Source organism: Alosa alosa, chromosome 14 (assembly GCF_017589495.1).
Source record: "Alosa alosa isolate M-15738 ecotype Scorff River chromosome 14, AALO_Geno_1.1, whole genome shotgun sequence".
Classification (NCBI taxonomy): Eukaryota; Metazoa; Chordata; class Actinopteri; order Clupeiformes; family Clupeidae; genus Alosa; species Alosa alosa.
Window position 1 is genome coordinate 27,932,810 of NC_063202.1, and position 16,351 is coordinate 27,949,160.

Sequence of the window (16,351 nt, forward strand, 5' to 3'; positions counted from 1 at the left end):
ACAACACAATCCTCAAGGCACTTTTGCATATTTAATTAAAGTGTTTTTTTACAAACTGTAATTCCATAAAAACTGATTAAGTACTTAAGCAAAAAAAGAAAGAAAATTTGAACTGAAAGGAGAAAAAAAGGCAAAGAAAAATATCAGTGCATGACATCACGCCTTCAATTTCTGGTAACATAGTCGGGTTAAATCAAGTGCAACACAGGGCTGTAAATCAAAGATTACATACTAACACATTTATGCTTGAGCAGTACTCTGCTTTGAGACAAAGGTCAATGTTTATTGGATTTCTGTGGTTATGGCAGAGACTGCTTACAAATGAAGTCACCTTTAAAAGTAAACGCACGTATCCCTCTATTTCATGTCAGCACGCCTTAAACATTGCTTTGCTGCACTACCAAATATTGCCACTTTTAAAAACACACACACACACACACACACACACAAATAGTAAATTGTATGGTGCCAACATCATGATGCACCACGTCAACATGCAACACACTATTCCTTTTAAGGAACTCCCACAAACATAAAACAGACATTTTCGAAGGCTACAAGGTCATGTTTATGTGCATTTAAGTGCAGCCAGAATCTGTGCCCATCAAAGTGCAAAGGCTGCCACTTCCTGCTTATTGTTGTTCATGGTTTTAGTGTCTTAATGAAAATATCTAAATACAGGCTAGTATTATATATTTTCTAAGGGCTTTCTCTGCCTTTAACAATTCTTTAGTTCTGTAACCAAAACCATGATAACCATTGGAAATGAATTCTATCCCCCAATTTTAGTTGTCCTTCATTCATGTTTTATTCTGACTGGACTGTTCCTGTTCTGAGATTGTAGATCATAGCAGACTTCATAGATAAGAGCAGACTTTATATTTCAGCAAGAAATCTTACTGGACAAGTAAAGAGTCACATTTGGATTCTCTGATCAAAGTGCCTTACTATCAAAATCATAAAGAGGGGACCATTGGTAGGTTACCTGTGTGAACGAAGCCCCAACATAGCGTTTTAAGCTTATGCTTTTTCTCTCAGTGTCAAGTAAAAAAGAAAAACACTATTGATCAGGTAACTGTTCAGAGAAAGCTAGCATGTGAATGCATACCATTGGCCTTGCACAATACTTGGGATTTTTGTTGGTTCTGGCGCCGAGAGAGAAGCCCGGATCTTCTTCAGCTGGACCACTCCTCGGACTGGGTGTCTCCGTGGTCGTCTGACTCGTCCTCTTCATCGTCCGAGTCCGAGGACACCCTCTTCATCCTCTGCATGGCGGCCTTGATGCTGCGCTCCAGCTCCGAGTCCCTGCTGCCTGGGGAGGGGCCCGACGGATCCGGCCTCTCCACCTTCTTCAGCTTCACACCCTGACGGATGGCCGTCAGGATGCTGTCCCTCACGTTCTCCGTCGGGCTGCCGGCCGGCCTGGAGCTTGGCGGGGGCACCTTCCGCAACTGGATCTGCCCTCTCTGTAAGGACGCCAGCACCTCGTCCATGGAGCCTATGGATTAAACAAACAAACAAACAATTTCAAATGTAAACTACCCGAGTAGAGTATATTTTTCTGGTGCAAATTGCTTCTTATAAAAAATAAAACAAACAAAAATTATATTATGTAACAATTGTCAATTGTCAAAGTTAGTCTCTACATGAAACCCATTTTAGCTTAGGAAAAGGACTCAGACTTCAGTCCCCTTCCCCTCTGGCAGAAGACTTCACCTCAGTGACTGTGCTTAGAGTGGCACAGGATGACCCAGCAGTGTAAACATGTATTACGGTGGCCATTAGCTGTACACCGGAGGGAAGCACAGTAGAGACAGTAAAGCAGTGACTTCCTGAAGGAGCACTCAGTCCAAACCTCTCTTTCACCATCGCCCTGGAGCCCAGACACTGCACCAGTATTCCACTCAGGAACTGGAGTCGACGTCTCGGCTGCCTGTTTGCTGAGCACAATCTTCTGCAGACAGTCAGAGCTTCACTGCCCAATGTGAAACCATACAAAAACAAGACCTGTCTTTTCTGTTTACCAATATGGGCGCGTTTCCCAGGATGCAATTAGGCTTAGTCTTAGACCACGCTTGACTTTCGGTGGAGCATCTTCGATGGAAATGCACCTTAAGCCTTGGACACTTGTTTATTATGCTTGTTTGAGAGAGCCGCCTGCCATGTTTAACTTCACAGAGAGTTGAAGAAGAATTTGAATGTGGTATGTATGTACAGTAGGTGTCTCACCTATGTTTTGCTTGAGGGTGTTTTTGGCAGGAAATGGAGGTGCTTCTTTCTCATCAAGGGGCTTGGGGGAATCCAGCTTCTTTGGCTGGTTTGTGGGGAAGCTTGGAAGAGGAGGTGGAGGAGGAGGTGGTGGGAGAGGAGGTGGAGGAGGAGGTGGCAGAGGCGGCGAGTTGGAGGCCTGTGGAGGCGGCGGCAGGGTGGAGGCCTGTGGTGGAGCGGCAGCTCCCGGTCCTGGAGAAACAAAGATCTGGACGGGGATGTCTCTAGGTTTGGACTGCTTCTTCTTGGGGGAGGCGAGAGATGAAGCGACAGCACCCCCGCCTAACGGCGGTAAACTGATGATGGACAGCGGCTGGGAGGTGTCCTCATAGACACTCGAGGCCTTCGGGATGGCCCTGGTCCGAGGAGTTTTCAAAACAAACTGGCCTTGTCGCTTCTGGAAAAACAAAAAATAAATTAAATCACATTGCCAACTTCAAAGCATACCTAATCATGGCATGGAATCTAGCATGACTAGTAACAATTTCTTTCACATTCATGAAAGTAGACACAACTCCACTCCAGCTGTGCTGAACGTGTTTAGGAGATGGCCTCAGAGCTCTTACAAAAAGTCAGATTCATTACAGGAAGCTCAGAGAGCTGTGATCCCGTCGAAATGAAACCAGAAGAAACTGATTAGACCACCTGGGGGACTCTTCATCAAGTCTGGCTATGTGTGTGTGTGTGCGTGTGGTGCTGCCAGCGGTGGCGATGGGGGAGACGAGATTACCTCTCTAAAGGAGCGCAGCCGGTTGAGGGTCTTCTCCCGCTCCAGGTCCACCCACTCCTTCCTCTTCTGCTCCTCCTCTTTCCGCCGCTCTCGTTTCTGCAATCACACAGCGAGGCTAATGGCTGAGGGGAACGCCGTTTCAGAGCTAATGTATGTAAACGAGTCCCAATCCCCTACGAGCTTTGTATAAGCGCTCATTATACTCGATTCTCTCTCAGACTCTCATGGCGCACTGGCAATCAAAGACGTGTGAGACAAACAAATCCCTCATGTGACACCCTTTTTTTTTTTACAAGGCTAGTCAAGTCAGGTAAAGCCTAGGTGGGCTACATACTCACCAACTGGACATTATGGTGCTGAACAAACTGAACAGTCCTGTCCTGGGCCAAGCGATCCTTCTGTTCATGAGCATCCACACACTGATCCTAATGAGGACAGAACATTTGAAACGGCATGCGTTCACAAAATGGACATTTATTATCAATATCTAGCTGCTATATTAGTATGTATGAGGCTGAGGAAATATCTATATAATTTACCTACATGACTTAGGAAATTAATAAAAACACAAGCTCGCTCGGAGGAGAGTTAGTGAGTGGGAACTTTATTTCTCTGAGTTACAGTGCTGAGAGTGTGATTCTGTCCCCTGCTGCAGGTGAGGAAAGGGAAATGAGGCAGACCTTCTTATTGCGCAGGTAAGCTCTTCTGGCACAGATGGCTCCTCGCTTGCTCTCCAGCTGCTGGAGTCTTCTACTCAGGTTCCTGGCAGGATGGCTGGGCTCATGCTCACTCGACGTTTGGATGATGCTGTGCAGCTCCTCGAGATCCTCGCACGTGTCGTAGTACACAACCTCCTCCTTCAGCTCTGTGTAAAGACACTTCTGTCATTGTCCAGTCCATCCCCTGGTCTGCGTTGGATAGTTATGTATCTATAGGATCCCTCCCTTTATCCTCTGGCTCATTAAGAGTTCATTAAGTAAATCATTCATTTACTTTTACATTAATTTAGATTAAAGTAAATTAGTAAATTATTCATTTATTAGACAGTTGATAATACATTCACTTACATCCAATGAATATCATGTCAGGTCAGTCTTTCAATTAGATCAAAAGCATAGTAGCACTATGTATCACTGGATCACTGTCGGGTTGGCTTGCCATCACTCATACACCTTTACGATCCTACACTGCCAGCTCTGGTCTGTGGTCCACATCCATGCAATGCATCCCTTTTTTTCTGTTATTTATTCATTCATTCCAATGTTCCAGTTTTTCCCCTTTGCCAGAAGAGGAGATTCACATCACACACGACTCATGGGTGCTTTTCATGTTTTATAAATAAATACAAAGCCAACTGCGAGCTGGTCCCAAAACTGCACACAGAAACAAACAAACTATTCCCCCGGAGCTGCAATTAGGGGCCATTTGCATGAATAAATCATCCCTTGTAAATATGCTTTTGTGGCACCGTTTCAAGCCTGGTCTTGTGGAAATAAATATGTGGGCCTGTCTGCTGAGGGCTGAGCCGTCGCCTCTGCCTGCTGGAGACCTCCTCCTCCTCCCCTCCTTGCATCGGTGCTCAGCCCAAGACGGCACTCGCACACAGAAATGACAAGTGTGTGAAAATCGGGCTATTTGGGCAGATTATCCCCGAGCCGTGACTCAGTCAGCAGATGTGTCTCTTTGCATAACATGTCCAGATGTGTGAGTGCGTGCATCTGTGTGTGTGTGTATGTGTGTGTGAATAGTGCATATCTTGCCTTTAGTACCTTTCATCTGCCGGCGCACGGTGTCGATTTGTGCGACCAGCAGCAGCTCCTCGTTCTTCAGGATCTCAAATTTAATGTCGTAGAGCTCCAACTGAGCCTCGTAATACAGCAACTCCAGCTGGTCCACCGTCAGCATGTCCCCCTTGTGATCCGCCAGACCCCCCATCTGCAGGAGTACACAGAGGGGTTAAGTGCACTATGACTCATCTCTAGTACTATTAGGAGTGAGGGAGATCAAGATCTGGAGGAGAAAAATGATGGAGCACAGGGGCTACAGCTGTGCCCTTCAATTGTGTCCTAGAGACGGCCAGAAACAACAACTGTTACCTTACCAGTGAGACTGAGATTGGACAGATAATAGTAGACTAAAAAACACCAGCAGAAAAACAGCATGGCAAGTACAAGGTGCTGGAGGTGTAGAGCAAACTATGAGGTGTTCAAGACATTATGCAAGCATGTCTCTGGAGATTTTCTTGTAGGCGTGTCACGGGGGCAGAAATATTAAGTCATGCTTGTTGCCAAGCCTGATGGAGGCAGTGGGGTGACACTTAAAATGCTAATAGGCCCAGGTGGTATGTGTGTGTGTATGTAGTGTGTGCTATCGACTAGGCTTACACAACAAACTTTTACATATGAAAATTGTCATTCCACAGTTCCCTACCAATACCTTGGATACAGGCCTCCTGTAGATTACACAGAGCTGCTACAGCACCTGTAGAGCTTGGTAGCGTGTACCAACATGGGCCTATCCACAGTGTCAAGTCACCACCAGACACTGAGCACTAGCAGATCTCAGTAAGGGAGGGGCTGAGGATAAATCTGGTGAGGGAGTTCACTCGGTGGTGTGCCTTTTCTGATGGGCCAAAAATCAAGTATTTGAATTTAATTTTGCAGCTAGAAGAAGCCAAAGGGGAAAAATAAAAAGTGTTGCGATATTCTTCTTTTTTGACTGGTGAAAGACAAGACGTGCTGCTGCATTCTGATTTGTCTGAAAGGATTTAAACATGCGTGCTAGCGCACCTGGGAGTAGAGGGTATTGCAGTAGTCTAGACATCAGATGAAAAAATGGCATGTGTGTGTGGGGCACACATGCACAATAAGGATCTAATCTGCCTGTTGTTGTTCAGGGGGAATCTTCACATGATGAAATATGGGCAGTGAAGGTTCGCAAGTCATCCATCACGATGAATCGTCAATAGTCATCAATCCCTCACCCCAAGCTAAAATAACTGTGACACATGCAAAAATGTGTGATGAGATTGTTGAGTGGTCTGAGAAAAAGGAAAAAACAGATGTCAGCGATGGGAGAAAAAAACATGCAGGCTGATGACTAGCCCAAATAAGGTAAGATGGTGAGGAGAGAGGCTCTGGTTGAAATGGCAGGCGACTAGGACACCAAGTTCTCACCATGCCATGCTGAAGCACTACTCTGAGCAGCAGGAGCGAAGACAAAAAAGTGCTGAGACGCCCATATCATCAGGACAAGTCAGGAGAAGTGGATGAAGAGGCTGCAAGCCTGCAAGTCTTCCAAAAACTACACAAACACCATGTCAGTAAAATAACCAGCAGACTGACGGCAATCATTAAGATTGTTGTAAGTGAGAAATTCAAACACTTGAGTAGCAAACTGCATGCTGAAGTGTTTTGGACTGAAAAGGGGAAAAAAATCAAACTAGCCTAGTAACTGTAGTTCACCACAAAAGATGAGCTGTTGGAGAGATGTAGCTATTGAGGTTTTCTGTGTGTGATGGGAGAGGGTGTACTGCAGGTATCAGTTAGTAGGGGAGAATGGCTAAAGTGATGCAGTATGGACACAGAAGGGACTGACACCAAGAACAGGGTCTTTCCATTTGGTTTTCATTTACAATATCTTCTCTCTGCTGTCGTGAATGTGATGTGTTGCTCATGGAAAGTATTGGTGAAGCAAATGAACACATTTCGAGGACAAGGAACCAAGGCTGTCCACACAAGAGGAGAGTAGAGGCAGGACACGTCTGTGACCCCGTGATTATGAAGAGGAGAGTAGAGGCAGGACAGGTCTGTGACCCCGTGATTATGAAGAGGAGAGTAGAGGCAGGACAGGTCTGTGACCCCGTGATTATGAAGAGGAGAGTAGAGGCAGGACAGGTCTGTGACCCCGTGATTATGAAGAGGAGAGTAGAGGCAGGACAGGTCTGTGACCCCGTGATTATGAAGAGGAGAGTAGAGGCAGGACAGGTCTGTGACCCCGTGATTATGAAGAGGAGAGTAGAGGCAGGACAGGTCTGTGACCCCTGATTATGAAGAGGAGAGTAGAGGCAGGACAGGTCTGTGACCCCGTGATTATGAAGAGGAGAGTAGAGGCAGGACAGGTCTGTGACCCCGTGATTATGAAGAGGAGAGTAGAGGCAGGACAGGTCTGTGACCCCCTGATTATGAAGAGGAGAGTAGAGGCAGGACACGCCTGTGACCCCTGATTATGAAGAGGAGAGTAGAGGCAGGACAGGTCTGTGACCCCTGATTATGAAGAGAGAGTAGAGGCAGGACAGGTCTGTGACCCCTGATTATGAAGAGGAGAGTAGAGGCAGGACAGGTCTGTGACCCGTGATTATGAAGAGGAGAGTAGAGGCAGGACAGGTCTGTGACCCGTGATTATTATGAAGAGGGGAGAGTAGAGGCAGGACACGTCTGTGACCCCGTGATTATGAAGAGGAGAGTAGAGGCAGGACACGTCTGTGACCCCGTGATTATGAAGAGGAGAGTAGAGGCAGGACAGGTCTGTGACCCTGATTATGAAGAGGAGAGTAGAGGCAGGACAGGTCTGTGACCCCCTTGATTATGAAGAGGAGAGTAGAGGCAGGACACGCCTGTGACCCCGTGATTATGAAGAGGAGAGTAGAGGCAGGACACGCCTGCGACCCCCAGGATTATGAAGAGGAGAGTAGAGGCAGGACAGGTCTGTGACCCCGTGATTATGAAGAGGAGAGTAGAGGCAGGACAGGTCTGTGACCCCGTGATTATGAAGAGGAGAGTAGAGGCAGGACAGGTCTGTGACCCCGTGATTATGAAGAGGAGAGTAGAGGCAGGACAGGTCTGTGAAGTGATTATGAAGAGGAGAGTAGAGGCAAGGACAGGTCTGTGACCCCCGTGACCCCGGATTATGAAGAGGAGAGTAGAGGCAGGACAGGTCTGTGACCCCGTGATTATGAAGAGGAGAGTAGAGGCAGGACAGGTCTGTGACCCAATGATTATGAAGAGGAGAGTAGAGGCAGGACAGGTCTGTGACCCCTGGGATTATGAAGAGGAGAGTAGAGGCAGGACAGGTCTGTGACCCGTGGATTATGAAGAGGAGAGTAGAGGCAGGACACGTCTGTGACCCCGTGATTATGAAGAGGAGAGTAGAGGCAGGACAGGTCTGTGACCCGTGATTATGAAGAGGAGAGTAGAGGCAGGACAGGTCTGTGACCTTGATTATGAAGAGGAGAGTAGAGGCAGGACACGCCATGACCCCCGTGATTATGAAGAGGAGAGTAGAGGCAGGACAGGTCTGTGACCCCGTGATTATGAAGAGGAGAGTAGAGGCAGGACAGGTCTGTGACCCCGTGATTATGAAGAGGAGAGTAGAGGCAGGACACGTCTGTGACCCCGTGATTATGAAGAGGAGAGTAGAGGCAGGACACGTCTGTGACCCCGTGATTATGAAGAGGAGAGTAGAGGCAGGACAGGTCTGTGACCCCTGATTATGAAGAGGAGAGTAGAGGCAGGACAGGTCTGTGACCCCTGATTATGAAGAGGAGAGTAGAGGCAGGACAGGTCTGTGACCCCTGATTATGAAGAGGAGAGTAGAGGCAGGACACGTCTGTGACCCCGTGATTATGAAGAGGAGAGTAGAGGCAGGACAGGTCTGTGACCCCGTGATTATGAAGAGGAGAGTAGAGGCAGGACACGTCTGTGACCCCGGGATTATGAAGAGGAGAGTAGAGGCAGGACAGGTCTGTGACCCCGTGATTATGAAGAGGAGAGTAGAGGCAGGACACGTCTGTGACCCCGTGATTATGAAGAGGAGAGTAGAGGCAGGACAGGTCTGTGACCCCGTGATTATGAAGAGGAGAGTAGAGGCAGGACAGGTCTGTGACCCCGTGATTATGAAGAGGAGAGTAGAGGCAGGACAGGTCTGTGACCACGTGATTATGAAGAGGAGAGTAGAGGCAGGACAGGTCTGTGACCCCGTGATTATGAAGAGGAGAGTAGAGGCAGGACAGGTCTGTGACCCCGTGATTATCAAGCAATTAGAAAGTGCTTGAAGGGCCGTACGGATGTGGAGACAAAGGACAGAAGAATGTCTGAATGGCGTGTGTGTGGGTACTGAATGTCAAATTTCCTCAAATATCTCATAAATATTCAGTTAGGCCAGGCAGTGAAATCCCATTGAACATTTATGGAGGAAGCTAAAGCAAATGGTGTATGACAAGGCACCATCCTAAAGCTGATCTGGCAACTGCTTGACAAAGTTGAAACCTGATTGATGAAGAATACTGTTCTACATTACTGAGGTCTATGCTTCACAGAATTCAAGCGGTCGTAAAAGCCAGAAGAGGTGCAATAAAGTACTAGTTATGTTGTTTTTTTAGGTTTGTGATTCCATAATATTCTCCTCAGTAATGAGTGATAGCATATTTTTTCCTCTACATGATCTGAAAAATAAATTGCCTTTAATTACTACAATTTTAGGCACATCTGTGATTTGTCTTTTTCTAAAAACAGTTGAATGAACATCCTCCAAGAGTGGTGATTCCATCATTTTTTCCAGGGGTTGTAAGTATGTGTCCATGTGTCATTGTTCTGATAAGTTATCTTCACATTGAGGTAATGGGGATGGTCACTTGAAGGACATAATACACTGTGATTTAACACGCCAGTCAAATACATCTCACCACCTCTATGACCTCTATGAATGTGAAATTAAGGGCTATGCAAGTGGTATGCTTGCCACCATCTGTCAATATCAAACTTATGTTTTTGTGTGGCTGTACAAAGTTTAAGCTTTGCGTTAAGATGCATGTCACTTATGTTTTTTGTTGACCATACACTTTTTTTTTATCCCAAGCAAGAAGTTTGTTTGTTTGTTTGTTTAATTTAAGGCCATTTCCGCAACTAAGGCTATTTAATGGCCAGAGCACTGTGTGTTATAGAAACTTAAATATGTTTCTTAAAATCTATGCTAATAAGATATTCTCCCAAGCAAGAAGAATCAACACAGATATAGTCAGCACCTTCAGTGCTCTGACTCCTAATGATGATGATAATTCATTTTTCTTCAGTTCTTCTCTATTCTGGCCAATCAATACAAATGCAAAACTCAGTCATGTCAGTGTAAAAGAGGTTGAGTGCAAGCAGCACAAACGTGTACCCCTCACCTTTTCCCTGATCTCAGCCTTCTTGCGGTTCAGGCACATTTCCTTCGCCCGCATGTGCTGGAGTGTCTCTTTGGCCAGCAGGAACTTGAGCCTCTCCAGGCGTGGAGAGGCAGAGGCCCAGGAGGCCTGGCCAAACCTCCTCTTATCCTCCTCCATCTGCTTCAGCATCCCTGTGAACACAACTCCTGTCACTGCCGCGACCAGCTGCTCAAAACCCTCACCAGGACCCCACCCGCACATACACACACAGTATATATATATATATATATATACTGTAAATGCACACGCACACACACACACACACACACACACACACACACACACACACACACACACACACACACACACACACACACACACACGCACACGCACACGCGAGAACTGTTGCTATTATTCACTACTATTGAAAGGAGATGAGCGATGCTGATATAAAATGGCCTGGAGAGCAGAATAGTATGTGCTTGTATGGGCGTAAAGCAGATGATGTTTTCCTCAGCTGACATGGCCCGTGACTCAGTGCTTATGGACTTTTTGACAGCACACGGGCTGTTTGGGAGCAAAGGAGTCAGCATGATGTCATAATGATCCAGTCCATTTTACACTGCACAGTCAAATTGTAGCTGACAGTGGAAACAGCCGCATTCACGAGTAAAGAGAGTGCACTGTAAAGCAATTTTCGAAAATATCTGTATATTGATGATACTCGTGCCAATTTGAACTCAGGGAAAATTGGATAACAGAGCTCACACAAAGTAGCACTCAGCGAGAAACCAGGTAAGCCGGGTTAGAAACAGCAGTGCAGTACCTGCCAGAGCTTTTGATGTCTGCACAAAGTAGCTGACGGTGATGTCCTGGATGGAGCTCACCGCATCCTCCGCTCTCTTCCTCCAGTCCTCGGCCTCCTTCTGCAGAGCTGCAATCCTTTTGGGGCCCAATTCCTCGTATTCCAAGGATTTCTGTACATTTCAGTGCCAGGAAAGACAAACCAGCACTGATATTACTCTGACTAAAACTCAGACGTTTACTACATTATTTTTTTACAGTGAAAATGGCGTTGACATTTCCATTGGTCAGGATGTCTGAATGAAGACCATTAAAGGGCAATAACATCACAGCACACTGAAGGTATATGGATACAATTCTCAAATACAATTCTGGCTAGTGTGAATGGAGCTGTACATGTCAATAAATAGACGACTGCTATTTTGTTTCTCTGGTCAGAATTGCACTCTGATATTTAGGCCATGCTATCTGCAGCAGCACATGAATAGAAATGTCCAAATAATTTCAAATTCCATTAGTTCTCCCTATTTGTTCTTGGCCGTATATAGAATATAGCTGGGGGTGATGGAAATGGCAGTGGCCCTTTTGTAAGTCTAATAGGTCTCTTTTGTCAGGGTGACCTGGTATCCACTGAAGCTCATGATTGCATTAGGCAATCACTACAATCTTATTTACGTAAAAAAAAAAAAAGGACCATAGTTATGCCTACGGAAGTTGGGAGGGGGGCACCAATGTCATTAGTGAGGGACAACAATACATTCTGAGACCAGGCGAGATCATCAACTATGTGGTTTGATAGATACAATTGAGCACATCATGTTCAAGGGATCATGGTATCCATTTTACTCTGTTGATCTATTCACTACAAGTCTCCTCTCATCGTTACCTTATCATTGAAAGCTGCAGTTAGTGGTATAAAGGATTCTCTAGCTGTAACTTAAGTCACTTTGGATAAAAGTGTCTGCTAAATGAATAAATGTAATGTAATGGATGCTTCCAGACCAACAATAACATTTATCAGGAAAAAAAATAGTTATCATTGTAAATTCAGAGGCATTTTCACTTTTTACATCACTTACACCTTTAGGAAAGGACATAAAAAAAAAGACAGTGTCAAAGAACCTTGCTGTTTTTTGTTGAGTCTCAGAGAGAAATGTTGTCATAGCATAGTAGCAAAATATACAAAACCATACATGGCAAACTCCAGCTTTCAATTCAATCATTTCATTAACAGTCATCTATCAAAATGCTCATGCTTTGAAACAAGGAAGGGCAGACTGTACCAGAATCTCCATCTTGTACAGCATAGCCAGCTCTCTCATATCTCGAAAAGGTTGAAGCAGGTACTGGTAGAAGAGCGTTGCCACGGTGACTAATTCCTTGTAAGCTTCGTCTTCCTCTTCATAAATCTTTAACAGTCGGACCAAACTGTCGGCACCATTGTGCTGTTGGAACATCTGAAAGAAATATTTGTCATAGAGCTGTTACATCATGCAATAATTCATGGGGGTTCAAATATTCAGTCAGTTCATAATGAGACAAAACATACATAAATAAGCTCCTTAGTCGTCATACAGTCCAATACAATTTTTTGAATCACACAGAATAATGACACATTCAAATTTGAATGTTGAAATACCAAATGTTGAATTACCATAGATGTGGGCAAATTTGCCAAATATCTACAGCACACTATATTTTCAGCCATATGCAGGATCTGACATGTTCATCAATATGACTGGCTGATGACAATTGTGTTGCGTGGGTGAGTGTGAGCACATGCTTGTGCTCCTCAAAAGTCCTTGTCTCATAATAGAGGCTTCAGTTCATATGCTCTGCACTACAAGCATTCCACTGTCTTCTGCATGACTAGCACCATCATCATCACTGCAATTAATGCTACCTACTCTTTTTAACAGGCAGAAAGCCTATTCCATTACATAAGTGCTGCTCAACATGTTGGTTTCTCCTTCTTCAGGTTTATGTCATTGCATACAAAGCACGTGTTTCTGTGGGAGCACTGCAATGAAGACACAGTAGGGATGAGATTCAGGCACACATGTCAACAGAGGTGACAAAGATGCAGAGCTCCGTTAAAGAGAGCCTTAGACATGTTGGCGAGGGAGGTCCACAATGTCCGCATGAGTCACGAGGAAACGAGTTTCACAGCGGACTTTCTCTAAAGTGCTCCCGTGCCACCCACCACGGCTGGCCTGTAATCGACTCAAACCACAGAGAGAGGACCTGGTGCTGAGAACCCACATGACTCCCACTCACACGGAGGTCCGAAACCACATCCACAGCACGCCCACCAGAACAGGGCCAGTACATATACACACACAGGTATTCCCTGCCCCCTTTCCCCATCTTCATATTGACAAGAAATAGTACAGGAATTACTGGAGTGGCGATGGAACACGGCAGAGGGGGGGAAACCAGCAACAATTAGCAGTTAGCCTTTACCTGGTTTTGAAGTTCACTCAAAAGGGTAAGCACCAGTTGGCCATTTGAAATCCATTTCACATAGAACAGATGGGCAATGGGATCACAACACCTGACATTGATGACAGATAGTCTTTTCTATGGCATGTGAGACAAATGTACTGAGTAAAAAATGTGATGGGCCAAAACAAAACCAACCTGCTTTTTCAATGTAATTTGTTGTCTATTCTGTTTAAGTATGTTAAGATCTGATTTACCGGTAGTCATCATCGTCCTCATAACTAGGCCAACAGGCCTAAAGAGTAAAACAATGGGGGTAGACAATAGGCTAAATGAGACATCATGTGTGGTCACTGGTCAAAAATAAGGTCTTTGTACCTCAGTAGCTAAGGACAATATTATTTATAAGGCCTTATGCATTTATCAAAAAAGAGAAGAAAGTATGAACACTAGCTTCAATATATAAATAAAAAACTTTCACTTTGAAGCCATACAGAGTCAGACCTTTTTCCTTTTTGACCTTCAGTTCCCTTTTTCTTACACCACACAAGCTTTGGGAATGAGCGCATACTTGCTTCTTTTTCCTCTTTCAGTTTCTCTCTTTGTCAGAAATCTTCAGCTCAGATATATTGAAACAGCCCAAGATGCACAGGCCAAATGTTTAAGCTTATTTTGCATACTTTCCTAGAGACAACAAAAGGACAGATGCAACCTAAACTAATAGTGTAAGTCAACTATTAGACTCTGCCTTTTTCATGCTGTTTAGTAACTGGACAACAGACTAAGCCAGTACAATCAATATGATTTACACATGTTAAATACGTTTTATAGCTGTAGAACTATTTTGTGCATACGTGAAAATGTTTTACATGCTAATAGAATTTACAAATGCACACAAATGACCTCCATTCCAACTTTCCTGTGTGATGCTGAAGTTACACTACAGAAACCAGATTCAAGTAACGTGTATGAATTCTGGCCCATTTTTAACAGCCTTTCTAAAGAGCTAATCACCACCCATGATTATGTTCCCTTTTCAGTGGACTTCTCAAAAGTATTTGTACTTGTAGAATAGATTTATCACTGTATGACAGATGTGTAGATTAGCATATTTAAAACCTGTAGAGCAGATTTTGTAAGTCTCTCTCTCTCTCTCTCTCTCTCTCTCTCTCTCTCTCTCTCTCTCTCTCTCTCTCTCTCTCTCTCTCTCTCTCTCTCTCTCTCTCTCTCTCTCTCTCTCTCTCTCTCTCTCTCTCTCTCTCTCTCTCTCTCTCTCTCTCTCATCACACAGACGGAGTTGTTCTTAAAGGAGCCGAACAACTTTTATAACAAGAAATATGCTATAGCATTGTGCTATTTTGCGTTTAGTTTTGTTGCTGGTGTACCATGGAAGACAGGCTAATACCTACTAGGTTAAATTACTGCAATTGAATGCTGCTTAATTGTATATTTTCAGGCCAAAGACATTTTTTTTGAGAAACTTAAAAACAGATTCAATTTCAGCTTGTAAAAGTAGTCCAAAATTTCCTCCAGATAACAACCCCCACTTGCTTGATTTTTTTTCTGGGGGAAACACTGCATCAGTTAAGTACACTGTAGATCTCTCTGCCTGATTGTGGGCATGTTGGCCATTGTCCTAAAAGGATGCTGACTTCAGGATTCAACAAACATTATTTTCAAACTGTTCATATCAGGCTTTTGAAAACAAATTCAGCAAATGAAGAAAATAAGACCAAGTATAGGAATTGACAAGAATTGTGTTTTTGTTCATGGTTGCTAATTATTATTAGGTTTCAATCTGCAGAATTGTAGTTGACTAGGCCATAGGCTATACTTCCCTGCCAAAATACAAGCAGCCATCTGTCATCATTTGTTTGAATTGTTTTTGCATTTAATAAAGTGGGACATTTCTTATACAGACATAAAGGGACACTAATTTGGCTTTATATATAAAATCCTACAACTGGTAGTATCATGAATATTGTTTAATCCTTGCCATACCAACTGAAAGGATGTTATAGGTAATCCTGCCTATAATGTAGGCCCAATGCTAGATCTGCTGGGAAACATCAGAGACCCCATCTTGTAGGCCTACATCCCAACCGGCCAATACAACACAACAGCTTATGTTTTCTTGCAGCCTTTCAAATACACCCAAGCCATTTACGTTACTGACCGACCACCATCTGTAGGAAGCCACCTGTCATGATAGGCCCAGCTCACCTTTCGCAGAAGATCTTTGGCCCTGGCAACTTCATCCTCCATGGTTTTTCTCTTGAACTCTTGAAGATTTTCAAAATATTCTTCCACATCTCGTTCATCGTTGTTAAATAAAGAATCTAAAACAATCTTACGGCCACATACGTCAATCGCAGTACTAAAGTATTTTTCGAGCTGACGACAGGGGGTATCCAAATCTTTTTCTTGGTCCTCTTGGTTCCCTGTCCGGTTAAAAAATATAAGGTCCCATATATTCCCATCCTCGAAGTCTGACAAATCGGGGAAATATGGGGCCAATACATCACCAACACATGTAAACTGGCGGTGGACATTTTTTAGATCACTGACAGAGAACAATCCGGCCCAGCTTGTTTGTGTATCTCCGATTGCTAGCTCTTCTTTTCGTTTCTGTCGCTGAAGTGTTCTGTTGTGACAAGTGACAGCGAACTTGGATTCGATTACGTTCCACTGAACGATAAACCCCAATTTAAATGTCTCATTTTCATCAAACAAATTACTTTTAATCGCGACCCAGCCATCTAAACTATCCAAGCGATCGAAGTCTACACTATTCATTTTGGGTAAACATACACAACTCCAGTTTAGCGCTAGCTGCTGTGTTTACACCGTCCGCCATATGCATGACGTAGATATCCTTTTACCTTCAACTTTGACCTTTTGATCACATGCTCGGGAAATTCCATGTCTGCTTTGTTGTCTGATGTAAAATATATTAATACAGA

At 44.3% G+C, this 16,351-nt stretch overlaps 1 protein-coding gene across 2 annotated transcripts; it reads right to left on the reverse strand.

The window, feature by feature from the left end:
* Positions 1 to 12: 12 nt before the first annotated feature.
* LOC125306975 (WASP homolog-associated protein with actin, membranes and microtubules) lies at positions 13 to 16,269 on the reverse strand. 2 transcript variants are annotated; one of them, XM_048262646.1, is made up of 10 exons: positions 15,612 to 16,269; positions 12,230 to 12,403; positions 10,969 to 11,119; positions 10,164 to 10,333; positions 4,768 to 4,933; positions 3,679 to 3,863; positions 3,337 to 3,423; positions 2,999 to 3,094; positions 2,230 to 2,665; positions 13 to 1,498 (listed from the first exon to the last, which is right to left on the reverse strand). In XM_048262646.1, exons 1-10 carry the CDS (start codon positions 16,182 to 16,184, stop codon positions 1,176 to 1,178), a joined length of 2,361 nt encoding a protein of 786 aa, XP_048118603.1. In that variant the 5' UTR covers positions 16,185 to 16,269; the 3' UTR covers positions 13 to 1,175. The 2 variants fall into 2 exon arrangements, with proteins under 2 accessions (XP_048118603.1, XP_048118602.1); XM_048262645.1 differs by having other exon boundaries at positions 4,759 to 4,933.
* Positions 16,270 to 16,351: the final 82 nt, after the last annotated feature.